Consider the following 27,073-nt stretch of genomic DNA (forward strand, 5'->3'; position numbering starts at 1 on the left):
ATAGTAACTGAGAGAGAAAAAAGACCAAATATAGCCTCTAATTTCAGCATTAAACAACAAATGTGTTGTTTACTTATATTAAAATATTAATTGGGATCTTTATATTAAAACATTAATCATCAACCTTATACTAAAATATTTATGCAAAATCTAGACTTTTGTGCTCAGAAACTGATTTCTAAGGCACATAAAACTCAGCTTTTAGAAAAACTTCTCACACACTGTGGTTGGGGCATGTCAAGGGTGGGAATATTCAAAATATTCTCTCTCAGTGTGGATCGTGCTTTCTGATACATTCCTGGGGTCCTGGTTAAGAAATCTTCATCCATGTGTATATGTGCAAATGGAACTAGGAAATCCAAGGGGATGGGTGGGTTGGGAGATGGGGGGGAACGAGGGATGGGGTGATGTTGAGAAAGAAGCATTGTACTCAGAAACTGACTTGTCCAAATGAAATCTCTCTATATAGCCACTTAAAGATAATTCTTTTTAAAAATTAAAATAAACCTCTAATCATTCTACGGTCATCACTGAAATTCTTCTCTCCCTTTAGAATCTTTCCATTAAATGAAACAAGTATACACATTTCTTTATTTTTATACCACGTGCTCACAAGTTTGAATTCATACCTTGTGCTTTCCAAAGTTGGTCATGAGGGCCCGTGCCTGTGATTTCTTCCCACTTTCCTTCCCATCGGGGTTCTGAGTAGATAAAGGTATACAGAAATATTTTTCTTCTTCTGTTTTTTGGGGGCTCAGGTAGATCAGAAGATCGAGACCCTCTCTCTCATTAGTCCCATCTGTGCCCTTCTGCTCAGTCTCCACCTCTGACTGCTGGGTGTGGGTCTGCCCAAGAGAGGGTGAGCTTGGATGTCAGCCAGCACCGAGACTCTGCCTACTGCCTCCAGCCGGACAGAAGTGCCCAGCTCCACTGCCCTCACTGCCTGTCTCTCAGGCTGTGTAGAATGTGTCCTGAGTGAGGACAAATTACTTTCGATTAAGAAGAGATTTAATTTTAGACAATGACCAGACTTAGTCAACAGCCTGTGGAATAAAGAAAACAATCACATGCAGCAGTGCTACTTACAAATGAGATCCTGGGATATCTATGAGGTAGTGTGTGTGTGTGTGTGTGTGTGTGTGTGTGTGTGTGTGTGTGTGTGTGTGTGTGTGTGTGTGTGTGTGTGTGTGTGCGCGAGCTTATTTAAGTGAGCCACAGCAACACCTGTCTGTGCTTTGAATGACGTCCTTGGTAAGGAGGACTATAAGGGGCATGGTGACCTCTAAGGTGTCCCCAGTGGTGCCCTGCTCCATGCCCTGCTCTGTGTCTTGAGTGGAAGCTCTTTGCCAGCCTGCAGTGGGCTGAGACACTAGTGTGCAGGCCCTGGTGTGTGGGCAGCGTACCTGTCTTAGGTGAGCGTGCAGGCCCTGGTAGGTGGATGGCGTACCTGTCTCAGGTGAGCGTGCAGGCCCTGGTGGGTGGAGAGTGTACCTGCCTCAGGTGAGCGTGCAGGCCCTGGTGGGTGGAGAGTGTACCTGCCTCAGGTGAGCGTGCAGGCCCTGGTGTGTGGACGGCGTACCTGTCTTAGGTGAGCGTGCAGGCCTTGGTGGGTGGAGAGTGTACCTGCCTCAGGTGAGCGTGCAGGCCCTGGTGGGTGGAGAGTGTACCTACCTCAGGTGAGCGTGCAGGCCCTGGTGTGTGGAGAGTGTACCTGTCTCAGGTGAGCGTGCAGGCCCTGGTGGGTGGAGAGTGTACCTGCCTCAGGTGAGCGTGCAGGCCCTGGTGGGTGGAGAGTGTACCTGCCTCAGGTGAGCGTGCAGGCCCTGGTGTGTGGACGGCGTACCTGTCTCAGGTGAGCATGCAGGCCCTCGTGTGTGGCCTTCAGCAGCGCCCTCACTGTGAAGCTGTCAGGGTCTTCTTTGTCTCGGATCTGAGACTCCTTTAACAGGGACTCCAGTTTTTTCCTTATGAAAGACTCTACTTGATGTTCTGTGGTCCCATTATTCTGTGAAGAGGAAGCAGTGCTCAGGATTCCCTTAAGAGCAGAAGAAAGGGGCAAGCATTTCTTGCTGCACTCTCTGACCAAGTCAACAGTGATAGTAGGTCCTCTTCCATTTGGGGCTTGCCAGGTCCTCAGCATGTATCTCGAGGCCCAGCTGCCAGACCTGAGACCACCCTGCCCTTCACAAAGAGAGGAGAACTCTCTCTAGGGCCCCTGCCAGTTTCTCCAGGATCCATAGCATTCCTGCTCTCTGCCCAGACCTACACCCATCTGCATATGCGCTGTTTCCAGTGACCAGCTGCACATGCAGAGTACCCCCCACTTCTAGACCCGACAGGACCCAGATGCTCCCTGGGAAACAGACAGGTGCCATTTCTCCCTCTCCCATGGTGGAGGTGGCCTTGTCAGCCTCTGCTGGCAATAAACTGCCAGCCTCTGCTGGCAATAAACTGCTGGCAATAAACTGTGACTGTCCTTGTGGGATGGGTGCTATCACATGCCTGTGTGACATCCACCCTCCATTCCTGGAGAAGCTGACATCCTCAGGGTGCCATCTCAGTTCTGTTCACCAGCAAACCCTACCACCATCACTGGCATCAAGAGCTCCCCCTGCCAGCTACTCTCCATGTAATTGTATTCAGCCCTGCACTCAATCTGCATCAGCTCCAGTCTTACTGTTTTCTGCTCCCATGTCTGATGCTTACATAAATCAAGTTGCTCAAGCCTCACAGGGTTAGTAAGTAACTCCCAAACTCAAGACTGTACCATTGCACCGCTTCCTGTTTTCAATGATGGTGAAGATCAGGAAGGTTCTGGAGACGATGTTTTCTAAGCCTACTTAGTTCAATCTGAGTAAAAACATTGTATTTCAAAATTGCTTCTCTCACAGAAGGGTAAAGCAGGTGATAAAAGTGTTTGGGGCTGAAGACTGCTCTGAGACAAGATTTCCTTCCATCCTGCCCCACTGTGTAACATGGGGGACACAATTCTGACTTCTCTAATCTGACACTATGATTATTTTAAGATCACAATTAATGGCAACTGCGTTTTTCTAAATGTTTTTCATTTGTCCATAACAAAGCAGGCTGGCAAGATTTATATCTTGGTTATAATTTTCTTTTTTTGAGGGGTGGTCCAGTCGTGGGGCCTGAACTCTGGGCCTCGGCACTGTCCCTCAGCTCTAGGCTAGCGCTTTACCACTTGAGCTACAGTGCCACTTCCGGCTTTTTTCTTTTTGCTTATGTGGTGCTGAGGAATCGAACTCAGGGCCTCTGGCATGCAAGGCAAGCGCTCTACCACTGAGCCACCTTCCCAGCCCCTTGGTTATAATTTTCTAACTCCTCAGTTTCTTTGGGAAACCATCTTCTCTTTCTGCCATATAGTCTTATGAATTTCAGACCAGCTATCTGACAGTAACCAACCTCTTTGTGGTGATTTGCAAATGCTGATGGGAGTATACTTGCTCACATGACAGGACTCCCCAAGTTTTACAAACATAAGCCAATTTACACCTGGACTGTGTGTGCACAGAAAACAGGCATACTGCTCTGCTGACCAGAGAAAAACTGCACACAAGCTTCCTTCTTCATGTACAAATTTCAGAAGCAAAGTGCTTCAAACAGCAGCAAATCCACTGAGCTCCCATGAAATAAATTACAGTCAAACCAACAAGCTTAAGAGCACTACAGATTTATTCCACTAGTTGTCTGCCCTTTCTCCTTCCCTCTTTCCTTCCCTTTCTCCCTTCCCTTTCCCTAACTTCCTCCTCTTTCTCTCTCTCCTTCTTTCTCTTCCTTTCCTTCTTTCCTTTCCTTTCTTCCTTTCCTTCCTTCCTTCTTCCTTCCTTCCTTCCTTCCTTCTTTCCTTCCTTCCTTCTTCTCTTCCTTTCTTCCCCCCCCCTCTTCCTCTCTCTCTTTCTCCCTTTCCATCCACACAGTCCAGGTTGCTCAGGACTCCCAGGCTAGCCTGGGCCTCCAGCTCAATCCCTCCTCACTCCTTACTGTTCTTGTTGTATATGTGTTTGCTAGTTCTGTTATTTTATAATTACTTCAAAGTGAGCTGTAGGACTAGTCTAAACTGCCTCAAGCTGTCTGAATAAAGCATTTTTGTTTGTTCTTCTGCAAATACAACTAATTGCCACCTATAGTTAGTTTTAAGATAAGAAACAGTAAGTCAGCAGAAGAAACAAGCAAGGCCTGGGGCTAAGGAGCTGGGGCAGCTGGGCCCGGGCAGGTAGGGAGTCCATGCCAGGCAGGGCAGAGCCCTCGCAGGCCCTCTCTGTGGCACCAGCTCCCAGCCACAGGTCCCCCAGAGCAGGAGCTTCAACAATGTGTTGTTTTCCTGGACTACTGCTACTGGGAGTTCAGTTTTATCTCTGCACTTCTCAACTAGATTTCTTTGCCCGTCTCTGTTTGCTTTTATTCAGATACAGGATATAACCACACGTGGCCAAGGCTTCCCTGTATCTGTGGGGTGAGACGGATAATGAGACTGAGGAGTCTGAGGCCTGGGTGACTCCATCTTGAGCTAGCGATCATCTTCTGAAGTATGAGTTATGCAGCTGACCAGGAGCCCGACCTGGGAATGAACAGAAGAAGCAATTCCCCGCCAACTAGGAACATAAAAAATCCTTGGGAATACCGCAGGCAGGCAGGTGTTGGAGGCCATGGTGACCTAGTAGTCAGACCACAGGTGGTGTCTGTTTGAGAAAGGAACCCTGCAGTTCAGTGCCTATCTCCTTGAGACTCCCCTGTGGTGCAAGCCAATCAGTTTAAAGTACGTCAGACCTCTGATCTAACCAACAACCTGTTTCTGGTCCATTCCTGTTTTGTAGTGCGCCAATCATACTATAGAATTGTTTTATGATTTTCCCAAGATGTATAGTCATTTGTTATAAGATGCTATGATGTATGCAAAGTCCCTGCCTTCCCTAAAAAGTGTATAAAAAGTGCTATAACCCTGGGCTCAGGGCCTCTCAACGTCACCAGTTACCTGGTGTGTGGAGGACCAAGCTCGAGCTTGCAATAAAGACTCCTTTGCTTTTACATTGGTGACAGTTTCTGGTGGTCTTTTGGGTAAGGATTTCCGAATTTGGCTTTACACTTGGTGCATTGGCTGGGAATCTCCCCCCGACCCCCCACCGTCCCCGCTCCAAGGCCACCCAGAAACTGAGAAACCCGGCCGGTAAGTTGAGGCATTGCCGCTCTGTAATTATCTGGTATCTGAGTTGCCTACAGGTTCTCTATTGAGGTTGGCAAGAGGTCTTGGCAGATGCGCTATAGCCAACAGGGACGGTGGGAGACGTTCCCCGGGCCCTCTCGGGGTAAACTATCCACTAGTGCAGACGTTGGAGTCCGGCACTTTCTGACTGATAGCTTACGGGGTAGACTGTCCACTAGTGCAGACATTTGGGCCCGTCTGTAGTCTGGCACTTCCTGACTGACAATCTACAATGTGCACGCTGTGAATGTGTCTTGTCTCAGTGTTCAGTGTTGTGTGTGTGTGTCTTTTGGAATTCTTAGAATGTTTCTCCTCCCAGATTCATCTTGATGCGAGGGTTCGGAGGAGACTGGCCGACACCCCCTTAATACCTGTTTCTCTCTAGCTCCTTTTTTTTTTTAATGAAACTGCCACTGACCACCTGCAAGATCTTAGCCTCGGGCCTTGGTCCAGGGGGTCTGAGCATGGAGGAGGACCTGTCAGTCTGAGGGGACAGCCACCAAGGACTTCTTTCCCTTGCCCCAAGATGACCGGGAATTCTCCTCTGCCTTGGAAGGCCCCTGGGTCAACGTTTGCAGGAATCTAAAAGAAAAATCCTCTGGAGGTGAGTAGAGGGGATTCGAGTCCCCTGGTAAGTGACTGATGGTGAGATGTCGCCCCATTCACTGAGACCTAATTTTGTCTTTGTGGCCACTTGTCTGTCTTGTTTACTTCAGTGTATTTTCTGTTCTATGTTTTCTGAGGTAGGGAAGGCCTGGGTGAGAGCGGCAGGCTTACTCAGCAAACTCTGGATTCAGCTTGAAAACGGCACAGAGTTCTGGGGGCCCATTAGTCCCCAACTCAGCCTTTGGTTGTTGTCTTGTCTAGTTCTGTTTTAGAATTGGTACAAGTTTTAAATGTGAATCATTGGTTTTTGTGTTTATCTGTGTTTTTGTTATCTATTTGAACATTTCTGGGGGAATAAAAGTCCCAGCCTCCCGCTGGGCTTGGTCACAGACCTGCTAAGTCCCCGCCTTGTGTTACAGCAGCCAAGAGGCGGGGCATGGACAAGCCTCAGGCTGCACCTTCTCCCAGTGGAGGCTGCTGGAGGAGAGGCGAGGGTGTAGATAGCAGTGAGCCTGGTCTGGACTTTCAGCTGCTCCAGACAGCTTAACAATTTGTAAAGTGCTCTTGTCAAAATTGGGTAAAAATCAGGCCAGTTTAGTTTCAGGTGACCCCCACTCCCACGCCCAGCCTTCCTCCAACAGAAGGGATTCAAAAGACTGATTGGTAAAATGCCTTGCTAAACAAGCAAGCCTTGGGAAAATGAAGCTCAACAAAGGTACTTCGTTTAAAAGAAATATTGTCTTAAATTTTTTGTTTAAAAACTTTAGAAAATATATGCACAACTGATTTTAATTTTTACACGCTTTAAGATCTGTGTGTATGTTTTGTGTACATGTAAACATGTTCAAGATAAGAATTGTCAGCATGCTGTAACAATTGGGTGAGTTTAAGTTTAAAATTCAAAAGGTTATGAGGTTTGGACATTACCAAAAAATTTAAAGAATCTTCACATTGTTTTAAAAGGCTTTTTAAGGATTCTTTAACTTGAAAATTTAAAAATCTGGTATTTTAAAATCTAATTTTAAAATACATAAGGCTGTTTACACTGTAATCAAGATATCTGGCATAACAAAAATGCATTGACAGTTTGGGATTTAATTCCCTTGGCTAAAATTTGGGGATAAATATTAGAAATTCAAATGTAAAGGTTAGTTTAGCACTGTCTGTCTGTCTAAAACTGTGTATTTCATTCAAGAACCAAGAGAAAAGACAGGGGGAAAACTTAGGAAAACTTAGAAGCCAACAGAAGACCTATCTTTATGGGTGAGGGATGAACAGGCAGAAATGCAGTTCAGCTGGTCATGCATGGTGGAACAGGCCCTGGGGGGAGCTCACAGATGGTGGGACAGACCCTGGGAGGAGTCCACGCATGGTGAAAGAGGGCAAGTTGGCACAAACATAGTTCATCTAACACTAAAGAGTGGGATTGGGTGTGTGTCCATTCCATAGGAGGGGCTGAGTGGCCCATCTTGTTCTGTCCCTTTTCCCTGCAGATAGACACTGGAAACATGATGGTTAAAGTGAGTGGTGTGATGATCTGATTAGTATTGCTAAAACTGCCCTGTGGAGGTGTTAAAATTAAAATTAAGAAGGCCTTAAAAAGAGGATTAAAAAGTTTATTTGTATAATATGACTTGCTTTCAGTGAAAGATATTCTACAATTAGGATATGTTTTTAAAAGTCATAAAGGTGTTAAGTCTAGCTTCTTCATACAGTGATGGTGATTGTAATTCTTGCATTAAAGAAAAATTGTCATTTGAGTTTAAAGTTTTATTGTGTATCTGTTTTAAAACAAGCAGCCAAGAGACAATGAGTGACACTTGGCCTCAAGATTTCAAGGGATCTTTTCAAAACATAAATGAAAACTAAAGTATAAAGTATTAAAAGAGATTAAAAAGAGGCTTAAAAATTAGGAATGGATTTCTGGATATAAAGCTTAAAAATAAAATTGTTCTTAATACTTGCCTCAAAGTGCACAAAGGAAAAAATTAGGATTACCAAAATAATTGCTATTCCAGTTTGCTCTTTTAGGTTTTGTTTTTTTTTTTTTTAACAGTTTCCAGCAAGCCCAGAGCAAAGCACAGAGGATTCTTACAAGTTTGTCAGATGTAACTCTGGCTCTTAATAATTTTCAGGTAAGAGTATGCTTAAAAGCTACTTCTATGTTGACCACCTTGTTGCTTTTAATTGGAGTAAAGTGGCCTTTTATAAGACTCATTGATCTGCAAACTGGTTTAAAGCCAGCCCAGGCAGAAAAAGATCTCTGTGAGACTGTCACCTCTACTCAGCCAGCAGAGTGCTAAAAGAGCAAGCAAAGTTGCTTTAGGACTCAAAGAGTGTTAGCTTTGAGCTGTAGAGCTGAGGGACAGCACTCAGGCCCCGAGTTCAAGTCCAGCGACCAACTAAGAGAAATGTCAATGAGGCATTTTTCGAGTGTGGAGAAGACACTCCTTGGACAAACCAACGGTGGAGCATCCAGAGGCAGTAAGCCACACTTGGATGGCAGAAATAATGTCAGATCCTAGAATCGTTTTGCGTGGCCCTTCAAAAATTGGTCAGAGCCAGGAGGTCATGAGTGGATAGTTTGTAAGCATGCTTAAGGTCCATGACTAACTACCTTGTAAGGGACTGGAACTTGCTATCCTCTGTGATAGTAGTAAAAAGCTAAAGTTATAAAATGTGGGGGATAATTTAAATCCCAACCCTGTATGTGCCAAAAGCCCTAATTGGCAGTAATTTTTGAGCTGACACCAACTACATGAAATTCATCTGCTCAGGAAAAAGTTTGTAAACCTGAGAGTGTTTCTATTGGTATCTGTCTGAAGGTCTGCATAGTAACTTAGGCATTGTTAGGATCACTAGAGATCACATTCCTAAGTCATCCAGAAAGATGCTTTTGCAAACCAGAAAGCTAAATAAGCTACACTGCTATAGCCAGAGAAAAGTTCTGTGCATTTGTCAAAAGTTAAAATATTGTTCTTAATGACATCTAACCCTGGTAACCTCTGTGTAAAATAGGCTAAGGTTATAGGTGCCTGGCTAGGTAGGAGCAACACCCCTGAGTCAGCTTGAAGAAGTTACAGAAGATGAATCTTTGCCCATCATCCCCTTCTAAGAACAAGGAACCAGGGCTGGGAAGATGGCTCAGTGGTAGAGCGCTTGCCTTGCATGCCAGAGGCCCTGGGTTTGATTCCTCAGCACCACATAAGCAAAAAGAAAAAAGCCAGAAGTGGTGCTGTGGCTCAAGTGGTAGAGCGCTAGCCTTGAGCTGAAAAGCTGAGGGACAGTGCCCAGGCCCAGAGTACAGGCCCCATGACCGGACCAAAAAAAAAAAAAAAAAGAACAAGGGACCAGTCACTTAAAAAAAAATGTGGCGAAAAAGGCATGGGAAATAGTACAGGCCTGAGCCCTCTATATCTGCCAAGAAAATCAGCCTTATTAAAAGAACTATCTAGTTTAAAAAGTGGTCATTTTGGTAAATTGTCCTGGGCTATTGTCTAAATAGTCTCAAAAACTAGTGGGGTGACAGCCTGCCAAGCCTATGGAATGTATCCTTAATGAGTCTGTATAGGAATTTGCAGCCTAGCATGAGGTGTGACAGTCCCTTGAAGCCACTGAGAGACCCTGCTGCTGCTGCTGCTACAGCCTGACAGTCACCTGGAGGAAATCTACATCGTTACCCTGACCACCTCCACCGTGGAAAAAGTAGACTGAACTGCCTGATTCCATCACCTGAGACTGCATTCCTGGTTAAAAGCTGCTAAAACTAAGATCTTGTGGAACATTCTTTTGGGTAATAGCCAATAACCCTCTCTACTCCCACAGTGGATATTGGGGGTTAGGATATCACTGGCTTGCCTTAGGCACTTCAGGGTCACAGCCTAGTTTGGCTCTGGTATGGTAATAACCTGAGTGTGTTATAAATGCAGGTAGTAATGAGACCCAGCCCTGCTCTTAGCCTTAAAATCTAGCAAGCTTCTGCACCCCAGTGGTGTCTTGAGGCTGTTCTGAGATAACTTGGTTCTACAAGCCAAAGGAAAAATGGGCAGTTTTAAACTCTAGCCACAAAGAAGCTCAAAGATTGTAAAAAAAAAAAAAGAGGAGGGTAGTAAAGCAAGCCTTGGGAAAGGAATTGGGGAAAAACTGGTATCCCCTTTGGATAAGAAAGGATTTGAAAAGTAAGGATTGTCTTAAAACATAGAGTCAAAGAAGACAAACCTCAGAAAGTTTAAGTATGTAGCAAATGGTATGAGTATGTCTTAAAATTGGAGCTTCTTGAGTACAGCCTGTATAAAATTAAGCTAGCTGTGATACATGGAGTCAGGACTGGTGGAAGAAAATGTAAGGGCCTTTGGTACTGTTAATTTTGTTACTCACAGTAGGTCCTGTGTTGTAAACCAGCTAGTGATGTTTGCATTAACACTGTACAACTGATGGTCTTAAAGGTTCAATATCAACTGGTTCCCAATGGAGAATATGATATGTACCCATAAGGACCATAATTGGCCCTTAGGTGCATATCAGAAATGGGGGAATGAGGAGCCTGAGGCCTGGGTGACTCCATCTTGAGCTAGGGATCATCTTCTGAGGTATGAGTTATGCAGCTGACCAGGAGCCCAACCTGGGAATGAACAGAAGAAGCAATTTCTGGCCGACTAGGAACATAAAAAATCCTTGGGAATACCGCAGGCAGGCAGGTGCTGGAGGCCATGGTAACCCAGTAGTCAGACCACAGAAGGTGTCTGTTTGAGAAAGGAACCCTGCAGTTCAGCACCCATCTCCTTGAGACTCCCCTGTGGTGCAAGCCAACCAGTTTAAAGTATGTCAGCCCTCTGATCTAACCAACAACCTGTTTCTGGTCCTTTCCTGCTTTGTAGTACGCCAATCATACTATAGAATTGTTTTATGATTTTCCCTGCAATGTATAGTCATTTGTTATAAGATGCTATGATGTATGCAAAGTCCCTGCCTTCCCTAAAAAGTGTATAGAAAGTGTTATAACCCTGGGCTCGGGGCCTCTCAACGTCACCAGTTACCTGGTGTGTGGAGGACCAAACTTGAGTTTGAAATAAAGATTCCTTTGCTTTTACATTGGTGACAGTCTCTGGAGGTCTTTTGGGTAAGGATTTCCGAATTGGGCTTTACAAGACCACGCTGTATGTCCTCACACTGTACTACTCACAGCAGTGGGAGGGGGGGAGTTAGTGGGGTCCCACCTCACATGTGGATGGGGCAGAGACCCCACTAAGGTCAGCACACAAGCCCACCAAGGCCTGCAGCCTCAGGCCAAGGGGCAGCACTGCCAGCCCTGCCCGCAGCTTCCCTGAAGACGGTCCAGCAAAGGATGTCCACCAGCCAAGCAGTTTCGTGGAACCTCTGGTCTCGGGGGGACTTGGAAGCAGGGGGTGGGGCCTCTGAGGGTCGGATAGCAAGTTCTCTGTGGCTCTTCAGGAAAGGACACCCACCAGACGCGTGGCACAGGAGGAAGGGTGGCTATGAGGAAAGCCGGGCGTACCAGCCCATCAGCTGGAACTAAGCACCCGAGCTAGGGAGCTGGGGACTGCTGAGGATGGCAGACTTTGGAAGCCAAGCTTATCTGCATAAATCAAATTCACATTGATTGATTCACACTGATCTTCTCTCTGGGCCATCAAGGCTCTGGCCAGTTCCGCAGCCAGGCTACTTCCTCTTCGTACATCCTGGTGCTCAGGGAGCAGCACATTGAATGTCCTCCATGCCTCCCTTTGTGGTGGCAGCTGAGCCCACAATTTTGCACAAGAGGCCTGTGCCCAGCCTATCTCGGCATCCCTATGTTTTGCTTAGTAAACTGCCACGTCTGGCTTCTGACTTCAGGTGAGCAGAGTTTGTCCTGTGAGCCTGGATGCACCCGAGGTTTCCTAGAGGAGGGGCAGTCCTGTGATTCTTCCCTTCATCTAGACACTTAGGGGCAGCTCTAGGGTTATTAATTAATCTAATTTCAGTATTACTGGGTCTCCATGGGAGAGAAGAGAGCAGGGAATAGCTGGTTGGTGCAGCAGTGAAAACACACACATCCACAGCTGGATGTCAGCATCTTACATAGAACCCCAAAGTAAAGATGACAGTTATCTTAAAGATCACTGGTGGGCTGTGAAGGTGGCTCAGTGATAGAGTGCTTGCCTTGCATACCTAAGGCCCTGGGTTCGATTCCTCAGCACCACATAAACAGAAAAAGCTAGAAGTCGGGCTGGGAAGGTGGCTCAGTGGTAGAGCGCTTGCCTTGCATGCCTGAGGCCCTGGGTTCGATTCCCCAGCACCACATAAGCAAAAAAAGGAAAAAGCCGGAAGTGGCGCTGTGGCTCAAGTGGTAGAGCGCTAGCCTTGAGCTGAAGAGCTGAGGGACAGCGCCCAGGCCCAAAGTTCAGGCCCCATGACCGGACCCCCAAAAAAAAAAAAAAAGCTAGAAGTGGCACTATGGCTCAAGTAGAGTACTAGCCTTGAGCTGAAGAGCTGAGGGACAGTACCCAGGCCCAGAGTTCAAGCCCCACAACCAAAAAAAAAAATCACTGGTAACTATATCAGATGTAATAAGGAAAATTCTGAAACATCTTGTCTCTGCCAAAGCATGCTTTAGGGGCATAACCTATCCACATGCTGTTAGAAAACGGGCTGGTGGATTTGCTAGACATAGAAGTGCCACAAACGTGCCATTTATAACAAATATGGTACAATGAAGGACAAGAAATCACAGTCTGAGAAACTGAGATAGGCCTGTGCTGCCCCTCACACAGCAACTGAGCCACCCCACACCCCACGCCCTGTACCCCAGCCATTACCAGCTCCTACCCCATAGCAGGACACAGCAACTGAACCTGTTCCTCACAGGAAGAGACAGACTCTCAGCGTGTCATGCACATACACACACACACCTGGCAACTGCTGGACTGGGAACAGCACGGGGCACTTCCTGTCTGGTACAACCCTGCAGCCATCTGCCTTCTCTCACTGTAGGAAGAGAGGAACTCTTGGGGGAAGTACAGCCCGAGTGGACTCCATGTCCAACAAGCATTATTCCTACTGTGAAGCCCACAACACATCCCACAGGCCCTCCATGGAGAAGAGTCAGTGGGTTTCACACATGGCCAGAAATGAATTTAAGAGAGCCTGGGGTCACATAGAGTGCTCCAAATAGCCACAAATAGCCTCCTTCCTTCCCTACCTAGCAGCCTCGCAGAAAGGGAGGAGCTGGGCAAACAGACTGTCACCATCAACAGAGGCAGGATGAGACTGCGCCAAGTGAGGGCGGCCAGCGCCGGTCACACATGAGGACAGCAGCACCGCACAGGCGCTGTGCACCTCCCCTTCATGCCTCCTGCGCTGGGGCTGCCCGAAGACCCATGCTCCTGCCTGCTCATCTCTTTTCTTCTCTGCGATTCACAGCATATGCCTGCATGCTCACGCATGTGCATGAGTGCCAGCATGCGCGCAAGCATGTGCACATACACACACACACATAGGCAAATGTACAGCCCAGAAGAACAAATACACGTGTGGCTGTGGTTTATTACTATAATATCATTCAGTCCAGGAGTTCATCCAATCGCAGTACTGAAGCAAAGCTGAGGCTCAAGTCTGACCCCAGGGCCTGGCGGCGCTGTGCTGCTGGGAGCCTTACGTTTTTTTATCCTTTTGTGCCCAGGGCCAGTGGGAGAGGGGGGCAGGAATGCAATTGGACAGGTCAGGAGGGCTTTGTCGGAGGACACACGCCACTGTTCTGAGGCATCACCTCTCACCCATCGCTCCCTCCGCTGCCAGTCACACACACACACACACACACCCTTATTTGGTCTCCAGCATCCTTCCGGAAGCAGAGCGCCACCCTACCTGAGTCTGCGGTCAGAGGTTAGAGGACACAAGTGTGTCCTTGCACACGGAGGTCACCAGATATGTGAGCAAAGTTCCTGGGCAAATGACCTCATCGTCTCTGGGCTGAGACCCTGGCCTTGGGGGGGGTTGGAAAGCCCCCGCTTTTTAAAGCAGTCAAAGCTGAGGCATTTTGCTTTCAAAACAAAGCAAGGAAAATGGTGGGGAAATCCCAGCAGCTCCTGCGCCATTGCCCTCTGGGGGCATCCATCCGGCAGCCAGGGCTGCATCTTACTCTCCCTCCCTCTGCAGCGCCTCCCCCACCATTCTCCAGCCCATCTTCCTGACCTGTGGGCTGCTGCTGCTAGCCATTTCCCCCTGCACCCCTGCACCCTCTCCCCTCACTCCAGCCCACTACTTCAGCCCCCTCAGCTCACTCTCTTCTGATCCAGGACCAATCATCATGGTAAGAAACAGCCGGACTCTTCCAGTCCACCTCCCCACTTCCCCACTCCCCTGCGAGGCCATGACCTGCCGCCCCACACAAGCATGTTCGGGAGAAGCCCTCCCTGCCTTGAGAGGTCACGCATCACCGGCTGCTCATGAGGGCTCTGAGGCTGAGTGTCAAGATTCATCACCTTAGAAGGGTCCAAAGCATCCAGTGAGTGGCCTAGAAAGGAAGATGAGCTCGGAGCTAAGGAGTGGGAAGGGAAGGGAACGGTAGACAGGTGTAAAGAGAGATGGGTGCCGGCTTTCAGAGTATCAGTGCAGAGTATCAGTGCACAGTAGTGCAGTGCACTACTGTGACAGGTGCATGTGGTGTAGGTTGAGGCCTGGTGTTTGTGGGTAACCTCCATGTAATGGGGGGAGGGGGATATAGCTGATGTTTGTCCCTAATATGTTCAGGGAATACAAGACAAAAAAAAAAAAAAACAGAAAAACATCAGAAGAGGAAAAATGCAATTCGAGTGGGATGTAGGGTGGACAGGCTGTGAGGCACACCGGCGTCTGATGACCCATGCATAGGAGAGTGGCTGCCCACTGGCACCCTGGACCAAGCTGCCAGGTCCATTGTACTGTGAGTGAAAGGACGTTGTCTGCCATGCCCGGGAGCTGTGGGATTCTTGGGTTCCTGAACACGCTGGACTTGCTCCATAGCATGAGCCAGATTTGCATTATGGCTAAAGCCACAAAACAATCCAAGGCAGGAAAAGCTTAAAGGTTGCAACAACTCCAGACACAGTGGGATTGCACTGCGTTAGCACAGCCTGAGGCTGCGGTGGAGGAATGGAGGGCTGCAAGGAATCCCGCCTCCTGCTCTGCTTCCCAGGCTGGGGAATGCCTGGCAACCACAAAACCCGGCCTCTCAGCGAGGAGAGGAATCGCCTCCCGGACTCGCTGCTTCCAGATCTGCTCTTGACACTTTTCCTGGAGCATCCATCCAAAGCGAATAAACCTTTCACATGTATGTACACACAGACTCAAGATGCAATCACACATACATGAACAGCGGCACATAGCTCACCACCTACAATGATCTAATCAGTATATCTTGTATTAATCTGGCTCATTTCTTATCTACCTTCTTCCTGCCCCATAATGGATCAGTGGACCACTTCATGGAAGTCATAGCTTTTGTCCATGCTGCTGACAAAGATCTCTCTTCCTAAAACCTATAATGTTAACAACACATCTCCTACAGCAGGTGCTCAGTAAAAAATTGTTGAATGCACAGAGAATCTCATGTAGCCTTGCTAGGGCTGTAGCCAGTGTCTATTTAGCTACAGGTGCCTAGAAACTAACAGAAGGCTTTTTGTGCTGCCTGAGGCAGCCAGCAGGCAGGACTCCAGCTCCTTCCTAGAAAACCACAGCTGACTCTCAAAGGAATTTCATAATCAGATTATCCACCTGAGGAAGGTCTAAGGTTTACCACATTCGAAACCAGAGGAGCTTCAAAGTAGAGCTTGATCTCGACTCAGAGGAACAAATGGACACACTGGGATGATAGTTAAAGCCTAGCCCTCATTTTCACTAAAACAGCACTCCTTAAACATTAACATAGTAGCATCTCTGTGCTTCCCGCCTCTGAATGATAAGTCACTCTGAGTTGGCAGCCAAGAGAGCTGGGAATCAAGGTGTACAGTAATGAAAAGTCAAGCTTACAAAATACAGCTAGCCAGGCATCGCAATGAACTCCTGCACTCCTAATACTCAGGAGGCTGAGGCAGGAGGATTGCAAACTCAAAGCCAACCCAGGCTACATTAAAAAGAAAAAAAAAGGTCTCAAAACAAGAACAAAATGAACAAGTGAAAAGTAAAAATAAAAAGGTTAATTATCCAATACTTCAAGTCACTAGTTACAAAAATAGCAAATATCTAGAAGAGTAAATAAGAAACTGAAGTATGTCCAGAGCTGGTTGCTCCCGCCTGAAATCCTAGCTACTCAGGAGGCTGAGATCTGAAGCTCACAGTTCAAAGTGTGAGAATCTTATCTTCAATTAACCACCAGAAAAACAGAAGTAGTGCTGTGGCTCACAGTGTTAGAGTACTAGCCTTGAGCAAAATGAGCTCAGGGACAGTGCCCAGGCCACACGGTCACCACCACCAACAACAAAAGAAACTGAAATGTTAACCATTTCAGCTGTGTAAAACCTATTTAATTTTTCTGTAACTGTCACCCAATTGGGGGTATTTAACTGACTTAAGAGAAGCTATCAGAAGTGAAGAGGTTAGCCAGGCGCCGGCTATAATCTTATAATCCTAGTTACTCAGGAGGCTGAGAGCTGACGATCGTGGTTCAAAGCCAGCCTGGGCAGAAAACTCCGTGAGATGTTTATCTCCAATAAACCACTAGAAAACTGGAAGTGGTGCTGTGGCTCAAGTGGTAGAGCGTTCACCTTGATCTGAAGAGCTGAGGGACAATGCCCAAGCCCCATGATTGACAAAAAAAAAAAGAAGTGAAGAGGTTAATGCAGACGGCAGCGCCCGCCCACCCCCCCTTTCCCCCCCACCTCACTTCAACTCAGTCTTCTCCATTTCACTACTTTACAATAAATGAAACCCAGGACAGAAGCATTGGCCGGACTTGGCTGTCACTTATCTCTTGTTCTTTCCGGAAACAGTCTCTTACCAGTCTCTTACGGGCAATCACAGCACAATTTAGTGAAGAGAAGATTGTTAACAATACACCGCTGAGTTCAACGACCGCTGAGCTCAGGGCAGTGATATCAATCAGGGGAATTTATTCAAAATGGATCTGGTTTTAGAGGGTAGAATAACAGCCCTGATGTCCAAAAGAATTCCACCCAGCAGGCAGTGGCAGCAATGGAGTCCCAGGCCTCTGGCTCATCCCCTGAGGCGTCCTGAGGCTCTGGCCTCACTGGAGCCAGGGTGAGCTGGGACTCACCCTTGTCCCCAAGCCTGCGCTCCCCCAGGTTTGTGGAAGCCCCAGGGGACGTGGGGAAAGGGTGCTTTTCTGCAGGGCGGGTCTCCAGCCAGGAAACCCACGAAGGGAAATAACCATTCTATGCTGTGTTGCTGACAACATCACAAATGAATCACCATGTGGACACTTGTGCCTTGACAGGCACTGGGGTCACCTAGGAGCGGGCAGGACCGCGGGAGCTCTGACCGGCCCTGTCGTGGAGTGTGTTTGGACACGAGCGTGAGGCAGGAGTTAAGACCAGGCTAGCGTTGAAAGACACTTACTTTTGCGACCACAGTTTGAAGTTTAGCTGAGTCAAGATAGGAGGGGACTTGTCTGTGGGGATGGGGTCAGATGGGGCATCGAGAACATTCCTTCCATTTCTAAGGCACACGAAACCTGGACTCACAGACTGAGTAAACGAGCAGCTGTGTGCAGGTGCGCAGCGATTTCCTTTAAATTTCCTTATAGCCCAGAGCCTCCTGTGAGGGAGGAGGAGGCCGGCGCGGCCTGGAACCTGTGCTGATTGCCAGGTGCCCAGAGGGGCCCCACCCCCGCCCCTCCAGCCCCCGCCTGTGTGACTCACGCAGTGCAGCTTAAACTTGCACTCATCTTCAATCTCGTCGGCGCTGTCCTCATCCGACACCTCTCCTTCCTCTGCATCATCCCCAAGGTGGTAAGGCAACTTCTTGCCCTGAAAGGAATCAAAGCAATGCATCTAAACTGAAAACTCACAAGAGCCAGACACAAGAAGCAGCACACCCAAGGACAGGTGAACGGATGCGAGGGAGTACTCATGTTTTAAGAAGAATGAAATTCCGGTACACATTAAAGCACGGACGGATGAGCCTTGCAGACACTAAGACAGATGACATAGCCAGAAACAAAAGACAGAATCCATGATTCCATGCCCACAGGGGACCTGGAACAGCTGAGTTCACAGAGGAGAAAATAAAATGGAGGTGAGCCACACAGGATTTTATTTTTATTTTTGCTTATTTTTTGGTGAGGGCACCAGTTCCAGGGCTGGAGCTCAGGGCCTTACCCTCTTGCTTATTGGCTTTTTCACTTAAGACTGGCCTTCTTCCACTTGAGCCACACCTCCACTTCCAGCTTTTTGCTGGTAAACTGGAGATAAGAGGCTCTCAGATTGTTCTGTCCAGGCTGGTTTCAAACAGCAATCCTCAGATCTCAGCCTCCTGAGTAGCACGGATTACAGGACTGAGCCACTGGGCACACCCTGCAGTGCGAATGCTTTTAAATAGGACTAAAGCACTTGAAAACAATTAGGGCAGTAGGTAGATTTTGTTATATATAATTGACCACAATTTTTAAAAGTGAAAACTTGAGGTCCAATGAGCTAGCCTATGGTTGATCATTACTTCAGCCTGACTAGAAGGTACACAGCTTAAATTAGGAGTAATTAAAACAGAGAAAGGCCGGGCGCTAGTGGCTCACACCTGTAATCCTAGCTACTCAGGAGGCTGAGATCTGAGGATCTCAGTTCAAAGCCAGCCTGGGCATGAAAGTCCCTGAGACTCTTATCTCCAATAAACTACTAGAAAACCGGAAGTGGCTCTATGGCTCAAGTGATAGAATGCTAGCCTTGAGCTAAAGAGTTCAGGAACATTGCCCAGGCCCTGAGTTCAAGACCCATGACCAACTAAAAATAAAAAATAAAATAATAAAAAAATAAAAGAGAGAAAGGACTTTTAAGGAAAGGCAGTCTTACTACGTTCCACTAAGTGTAATTAATGAAGGACACTTATTTTATGAAAATTCAGACAAGTTTCTTTCATTATGTGAGTAAGCGTACACGTGACCGTACTCCATCATCTAGACCCACTGGAGGTGTAAGGTTGCCCAGGGTCCTTGGTGGAACCCAATCCTGTGGTACTGAGGTGATGGTGTTTTGAGGTTGGGCCACTGGCTGTGGTTGAGTCACTCCCCTGTCCCATGCTCCGCCCTGGCCCCACAGACCCCGGAGCCACCAGAGCCACTTTTGGTGCAGGGACAATTCCCGCTGTCAGGCATTTTGTTACAGCAGCCCAACAGGTCAAGACTCCAGCCATCAAGACAAGGCCCACCACAAGCTGCTGGTTCTAAGCAGGTCAAGGCACCTGCACCTGCATGCCCGCACCTACACATGTGCACCGGCACACCTGCATGCCTGGACCACCACACCTGCATACCTGCATACCTACACCCGCACACCTGCATGCCTGGGCCTCCACACCCACACCTGCACACTTGCACACCTACACCCACACACCGGCATGCCTGCACACCCACACTTGCATGCCTGAACACCTGCACACCCACACCTGCATGCCTACATACTTGGACACCCACACTTGAATACCTACACAGCCACAACTGCATGCCTGCACAGCCACACCTGCATGCCTGCATACCCATACCTGAATGCCTGCATACCCACATCTGCATACTTGCATGCCTGCACACCTACACCTGCACACATGCACACCTGCACACCCACACCTGCATGCCTGCATACCTGCATACTCACACTGCATGCCTGCATGCCTGCAGACCTATACCCACACAACTGCATGCCTGCACCTCCACAGCCACACTTGCATTCCTGCACATCTGCACAGCCATACCTGCATGCCTGCATACCTGCACACCCATACCTGAATGCCTGCACACCTACATCTGAATGCCTGCAAACTTGCATACCCGCACACCTACACTTGTGCAGCTTCACATCTGCACACCTTCACCCTTCACACTCAACAAGCCAAGTTTCTCCTGCATAGCCTGCAGTCTCAAACTACTTCTGACACCTCACCAAAATACACGCCAGAAATCAGAGTAGGGGCTTAAGCAAAGGAAAATTCCTACAGTAAGATTTAAGACACCTGAGAGACAGATAGCATTACACCCATCCATCAGTAACCATGGAAAATGCTTCCGGAACCTATCTCAGGTACCAACATCTAAAAACACTGTACAAGTCTTTTACAGAAAATGGTGTGTTATTCTCACACCACCTACACATCCCCCTGCTTAAATTGTCTCCGGATGCTCTAAAATACTTCACACGCTATTCCTAATGAGAGGAGGAGAGTCTGCACATGCCAGCCACCAGACTCAGACCTGAAGTCCTAGCCAGAAGGCAGAGCTCAGGAGAACCACAGTCGGGGCCGGTCAGCAAGTTCACGAGATATCCCCATCTCAGGCAGCAGCCAATCCACAAGAGACCCCTATCTCAGCCAGCAGCCAGCTGGCACAGTGGCACATGGCTGTCATCTCAGCTGTATAGTATGCACAAATAGGAGAACTGTGATCCAGACTGGCCCAAACAGGGAAAAAGTGAGCCACTATCTCAAAAGAAATTGAGCAAAAGGAGCCAGAGGCCTGGCACAAGTTAAGGTGAAATGACTGTCTAGCAAACACAAAGCCTTGACCACAAAAAACAAGTATTTTTGATATGTGGGTGGTTAAATCTGCCAATATAGGAGAGCTGACTGTACAATAATGTTCTTACAATCTTGGTGAACTATAAAAACACAGGGGAAAGACTGGAAAGAAATATGATTTCATTGTTCAAAGCGCAATTATCTCTAAATCAGAGTGTCTTGAGCAGTGTTTTCTCCCTTTCTATGTTCCTCAATTTACATCAATTTGCATTCAGAAAAAGGACCGCAATTTTAGAATGCAGTAGAGGGTGGGGCCGCAGGGACTAGACCAGAGGCTCTGGGTCGCTGGGGCTGCTGCCCGAATGGCTGGCTGCTTCTGGAGCAGAAGGAAATGCTAAGAAACTCTGCAGGCAGGCATGGAGGTGCTGAAGCTGAGTGGCCAAGGCTGATGGGTAAGTGCCCTCCCTCCCTCCCTCTCCTCTTCTTCCCTCTCTCTTTCTCTCTCTCCAGAGGCCTTGAACAGAGGATCTAGCTAAACCACACCTAGGTTCCTACAGGGACACGGGACAGTGGAATGAAGTGTTTGTTGTTCAAGACTGCTCACTGGGGGGATGTTTATGACACTGAACACAATCCAAACCAAGACAAACCCAGTGAAGACACCGCTCGGGCATCCACACACCTGGCCACAGAGCCCACGGCTCTGAACCTCGTGGCCCACAGAATGGTGGTCAGGAAGTGCTGGCAGAAAGGCTGCATGGGGACTCGGGGCTTCTGACGCCGAGGGGCCGGGGGCCAGCTGGCCTCTGGGTCTAGATGGGGTCCCCGGCACCTACATTAGAACAACAGCAAGCACACATGTCTAGGCCATGGCAGTGGGTTTGCGCCATGCCTCACCAGGCAGGTGTTCTACTGGTGAGCCATGCCTCCAGCTCTTCTTACCATTCACCAACCATTTCTTCTGAGTCAGCGTTGTCTTGGGTCCAGTGGCAAAGCCCAAGATGGACCAGTGTGCAGACACAGAAAATACAGCTTCTCAGCCGTCAGATCCCAGAGCCCAGTGATGGCCTCTGACCTCAGACTCTGAGCCAGACTGGTGTGCACAGGTCCTGACACCATGGCTGTGCCCAAAGGGGCCCGCACCTGGTCCTCAGCAATGCAGGCTGCCCCTGGAGGACGCAGCCCATACTACCTACCTTCTCATGCCAACTGCCCACGAAATGATTACAGGATGGGGAGCCTGTCTAACCTGTCTACCGTCTAACCCAGAAAATGGTTTTGAACACAGGGGTCAGCTTCCACAAGACTGGGCAAGCTTTTCGTGTTGCTGGTGAGCGTTAGTTGTTGTATTATCTACAACTTTTATCCAGGACACTTCTTCGCAGTTTCAGAATCTGTCGTTTTCATTTAATTGACAGAAAATCAAGTTCTGGTAGGTTCTAAAGATGAATACGCCTGAGCAGTGTGCCCACGTCTCCTTTCTCATTGAAGTCCTGGCATGGAATCGCTTGTTTCCTCTAAGGTCTCATTCTCCTGTACATTTGGTAAAATACAACCCAGCCAACTATTCTTCATTGTTGTTGTTTTGGGTTTTTGGTGCCAGTAGTAGGACCCAAACTCAGGGTCTATGAGCTGTCCCTTAACTATTTTGCTCAATTAGTTCTCTACCACTTGAGCCACAGCACCACTTCTGAGTTTCTGGTGATTAACTGAAGATAAGCAGCAGGGGCTGGCTTAGAATCTCTATCCTGGGATCTGCCTCCTGAGTAGCTCGGATTACAGGGGTGAATCACTGGCACCTGGTTTTCCTTTGTCTTTCACCTCAAAAGAATGCAGCCATCAAAAACTGGTTTGGGTCCATACATACAATTCACCAAAACTAAGAAAAATCACAGAGTCGGCAGTCAGAAAGCCCAAGGGGCTGTCTTCCTGACTGCGTCTGCACCTGCAGTGTCCGCTGTCCCTGGAAAGAGAGCCTCTGTGATGCCATCCCTCACCTGCCTCTCGCCCACCACGTGCCGTCTCTGGAACAGCGCTTCTCACGGATACACGCAGGGGCTGATCAACCGTGACAATATATCTTTTTTGACAGACAGTTATTGGAGCTTGAAATGGAAGGAAGGGATGTGAACAAAAGGCCTTGGCTGGGGATGTGGGGAGCTGTCTGGCTCCTGCCCCGGATGCTGCCGTCCGCACTGACAGCACAGACTCAAGTGTTACACCTCTCCCTTCACGTCGTAAAGCAACGCTCATAATACGTAGCAACACCACAGTGACGCAGCCCCAGAACTGATGCACTGCATCAGAACTGCCTCTCCTGATGCACACACAGGTCTAGAAAACCTGTGTGCCTGCAGGCCAACCACTGCTCTTGAGAGTGTGCAGGGTTCTCCCAGGGTGGAGGCCCAGCTGGCTTCCATGCCCATGCCACCTGAGTGGGGATGGGGGAGGGAGAGGGGAGAGGCCCAGCTGGCCTGGATGCCCGCGCCGCCTGGGCCATTACCTTCACCAGAACTTTGCCTTTCAAGCTCTGAGGGCTTGGGAGCTGCCTGCCGTCCCCGGCATCCACACCTGACAGGTCCAGCTTGTCCCCGAATATCCCCTTCAGGTACTGGGCGATCTTCCGTTGCTGCTGGATGCTGCAGTGGTTCTCAATGGACAGGATCACGGGGAACCTATGTGAGAGTGGGAGGGCGGCGGCGTGAGCCAGGGGCAGCACCAGAGGCCCAGACCCCCAAGTCAGCGCCCACTGCAGCCCTGCAATCTCACGACAGGAGCTGCGGCCGTGCGGGGGACACACTGATTCTACAAGGAAGATTAGAGGTACATTAGAAATACACCGCTAAGCCAGTGAACTCTGCTAGGTGGAATGACTGAACTGTGCTCACCGTGTGAAATGATGAAGGCCAGGAGCTGGCATCAGGCAAAAAGGTGAGGAGAGGGAGCACAGTACGTATGTGTTAAAAAGAATTAAAGGAATGAACGCTTAACGGGGGAGGAAATTTATGAAATGTATTTTCCTCTTGTGTGTTCAAAAGTCCAGGTATATCTGGGACCATTGCATATCATGAAACACACTCTAAAAGTGTGTGCACACACACATGAAAACATACATAGATAAAAATAGAGATACATGCAGATACGTAGAGATAGATAGAGATCAAGATATACTGATACAGATATAGACAGATGTATTGATCTGGATATAGAGATAGATAGACAAATAGACATTGTTACAGACAGATATAGATATATTGAGATGGATATAGAGATAGGTATATAGAGATGATACATAGATAGAGATATAGAGATATAGATGAATATTGCTACAGATACAGATACAGATAGTGATATACAGATATAGGTATAGATCAAGATATACATTCTCAACTTGGAAATTGCTACTGAGGATAAAATAACACAATGGACTTTGTATGTTGTGGCATCACGTGTTGGACATCTCAAAATGATTTCAGGCAGGGTTATACACTCGTCTTTAGTTTTACAATAAAAGAAGCCAAGCGTTCATGCTTCGCCAGCATGCAGGAGTCTGTGCAGAAGCTGCAGGTCCCTGTAAGGTAACTGACTGCCCAGAAACTCACTGAGAGCCAGATCGGTCCACAGCCCCAGAGGGTGGGGAGCTGAGAAAGTCAGGCTTGCTCCTCAACTTTTTTCTTCAGAATGAGAAATTACTTCCAACTCAGATTTATTCGTAGTTTCTCCCATTTTCCATCACATACAAGGCATTCTTTTTCAAGAATATATAACCAACATTTAAACTGCATTAAAAACTGTTTCTCCGGACCTTTCAGAGAGGTACAAACTCCCAGTGACAGCCACTGAGCTCCTGGAATGACTTTCTGTCCCTGTCAGCAAAACCTGGTGCTGCAGGTGACAGAGAGCGAGGTAAACCTGGACAATGAAGCCAGCTGGGTCCTGACCAACCTGCCTTGGGACCCTAGAGTGCTGGGAAGAAAAGCCAGCATGCCAACAGGCATGATAGCTTACAGGTGTAATCCCAGCTGCTAGGGCAGCAGAGGTTAGGAGGATCAAAGTTCAATGACAGCTGGAACAAGCTATCATCTCAGCAGGGAGCCTGGTGTGCCGGCACATGACTGTCTGCCCAGCTGCCCAGGAGTCCTAGGGAGAAGAACCGCAACCCCAGGTCAGCCCGGGCAAGGAGAAGGACCCGAGCTCAAGAAGGGAAGAAGTAAGCTGAAAGTCGGATGCTTGATGCATGGTTGAAGTGGTAACGTGCCTGCCTCTCAAGCTCAGCACTCTGAGTTCAAAGCCTAGTACCACCTGCCCCCAAAGGGCACCCGTGGAAAATGTAGTAAACAGGCATGGTGTTCCTGTAGAGACCTCCACACAGGAGATGAAGAGTTAAGTCGGGAGGTCCTTGGAGCGCAGAGAGGCAGCGGAGTCCACACACCACCTCACACACACTGGGCGTGGAGGAAGATCACCACCAACTCCGCCCCAAGGCGTCAAAATCAGGGTTGTGAAAAGCAACCCGAAGCCGGGCACTCAAAAACGCCACACACTAACCTGTTCTGCACCAAGGGTCTCTTTGTACAGCAGCAGTTTTACCGCATGCTTAATTAATAAGGCCACATATTAAAAAATGTGAAAGGCTACTAACGTCTAGAATATTAATTTTCTGCAACTGTAATTTTTAATTTGCTTCTTTAATTCAAAATTCTTTCTTGCATGCCTGATAGGCGGCAGGGACCCGCTAGGTCACAAAGAATGAATTACAAATGTCTAAGGCATAGTCTTGTACTTTTGGTGAGTTAGCTATTCTGTAGCTTTATTTATTTTTTGTGTCTGGGGGGTGGGGCAGTACTGGGGCTTGAATTCAGGGCCTAGGCGCTGTCCCTGAGTTTCTTTTGCTCAAGGCGCTTGGACTTTTCTGCCTGGGCTGGCTTTGAACTATGATCCTCAGATCTCAGCCTCATAACTAGCTAGGATTACAGGTGTAAGCTACCAGCACCAGTCTGTCCTGTAGAGTTAAAACAAGTCCAGTTGTCAACAGTGGTAACAAGGCACCACAGGACAGGACAGAGTTATATTCCAGATGCTTAGGCAGGTTTGGAGGCCTCTAATCCTAGCTCAGGAGGCAGAGTCTGGAGGATCGTGGTTTAGAGGATGCAAAAGCCAAGCAGAGACCCAATCTCAAAAATCTCAAGTGACCCAATCTCAAGTAAGACCCAATCTCAAAAAATAACCAACACACAAAGGACTTATAGAGTAGCTCAAGTGATAAAGCACCAAACAAGTAGGACCTTTGAGACCCTGAGTTCAAACTCCAGTACTGATGCACACACACACACACACACACACACAGAGTTTGAATCCACTCTTCCTGTAGGACAGGTGGGTGGGGCGGGGGAGGGGCGCCCCAGGTGGAGAACAGCATTGGCCAGTATAGTCTGCTGGTCACTGAATATGATGTCTCTGTGGAGCACTGGAGAAAAGGGCAGGAAAGAGTGGGACGCCTGCAAGGACACAAGGATTCGCTTGTGTGGAACAGGGAGTCTTGGAAGACGCCAAGACAAGACTGACAACACGGGCATGGATTTCAGAAAGAAAGCATGGCACCAACCAAAAGGTCCATAAGGATGAGAGAAGTCATGGATGCCAGAGAGACCCCAGGAGGGAGTGGCTGCTGGTAGACAGACAAGGCTGCCCCAGCTAAGAGGAAAGAGCGAGAAGCAAGAGGAGGGTTGGCAGAAGGAGACCACGGGCTCCCCCTGGATGCGAAGCTGTGAGGGCCAGTGCGGGGCTGGCCACGCCGAGCCGAAACTGTCATGACAATACTGAGGAGGATGTTTCTACAGAGATCTTGAACTTAGAGGAAGAGTTCTGGGGGTGTAATTAGTGAAGTATCCAAAGGGTGGACCAAAAATGCAATCGATTACGAAACAGTTACAATTAAGGAAGTGAGGGAGATGGACTGGAAATTCACAGGGAAAACAGAAAGAAAGAAGCAATGGCAGCCAAGGAGAAGAGAATGTAATAATGGAGCCCCAAAATGCAGGTGTTGGGGAGCAAATAGTTAAGCTTTTCCAATACCAATGAAAATGATCAGGTGATCCTAGGATGTCGGCTGCTGCAGCACAGGGCAGCCAGAACAGTGGATGCCATTGGGTTTTCATACTGCCTGGTAATGTGCACATTGCAATCTGTGTGTCCCAGCTTTGTGTGGAAGTTCTGTGCCCTGGAGCTAAAGATTTCGAGGTCATCCTGTTCGAGGACAAGGTGTAGGAGGCAGGCTGAGAGGGGACAGGAGAGGAGGGAGCAGAGGATGAGAGAGAGGAGCGGGGTCCCAGGGCATTTGCCCGCAGGCCTTGCTGACTAGGCAGAGGAGGATGGAGAGGCAGGAATAGCAGGAATGGAGAGCAGGAATGCGGGGATGGCTTGGCCTCGAGGCCAGGCGGAGCTCCGGAGGTACTCACTCATTCTTCACAAAGGCGTGCTTGTTGATGGTCTCCACCACGTCTCTGAAGAGAATCTTAGACGTGAGCGTGTAGCCGTGGTGAACTACTGGCTCTCCATCTGGCCCATCCCAGCAGTCAACTGCCAAAAATCAGA

At 48.3% G+C, this 27,073-nt stretch overlaps 1 protein-coding gene across 1 annotated transcript in view; it reads right to left on the reverse strand.

Annotated features, from left to right (window-relative positions):
• The window catches only part of Plch1 (phospholipase C eta 1), a 54,430-nt gene that overhangs the window by 16,182 nt on the left and 11,175 nt on the right, over positions 1-27,073 (reverse strand). The window contains exons 7-11 of the mRNA XM_042685568.1: positions 26,938-27,058; positions 22,983-23,154; positions 17,680-17,787; positions 1,844-2,005; positions 630-701 (exon numbers count right to left, since the gene is read on the reverse strand). Coding sequence (XP_042541502.1) covers positions 630-701; positions 1,844-2,005; positions 17,680-17,787; positions 22,983-23,154; positions 26,938-27,058 — 635 coding nt within the window. The remainder of the gene's footprint in view (positions 1-629; positions 702-1,843; positions 2,006-17,679; positions 17,788-22,982; positions 23,155-26,937; positions 27,059-27,073) is intronic.

This window comes from Dipodomys spectabilis, unplaced genomic scaffold (assembly GCF_019054845.1).
Source record: "Dipodomys spectabilis isolate Male_0828 unplaced genomic scaffold, ASM1905484v1 ptg000095l, whole genome shotgun sequence".
Taxonomy (NCBI): domain Eukaryota; kingdom Metazoa; phylum Chordata; class Mammalia; order Rodentia; family Heteromyidae; genus Dipodomys; species Dipodomys spectabilis.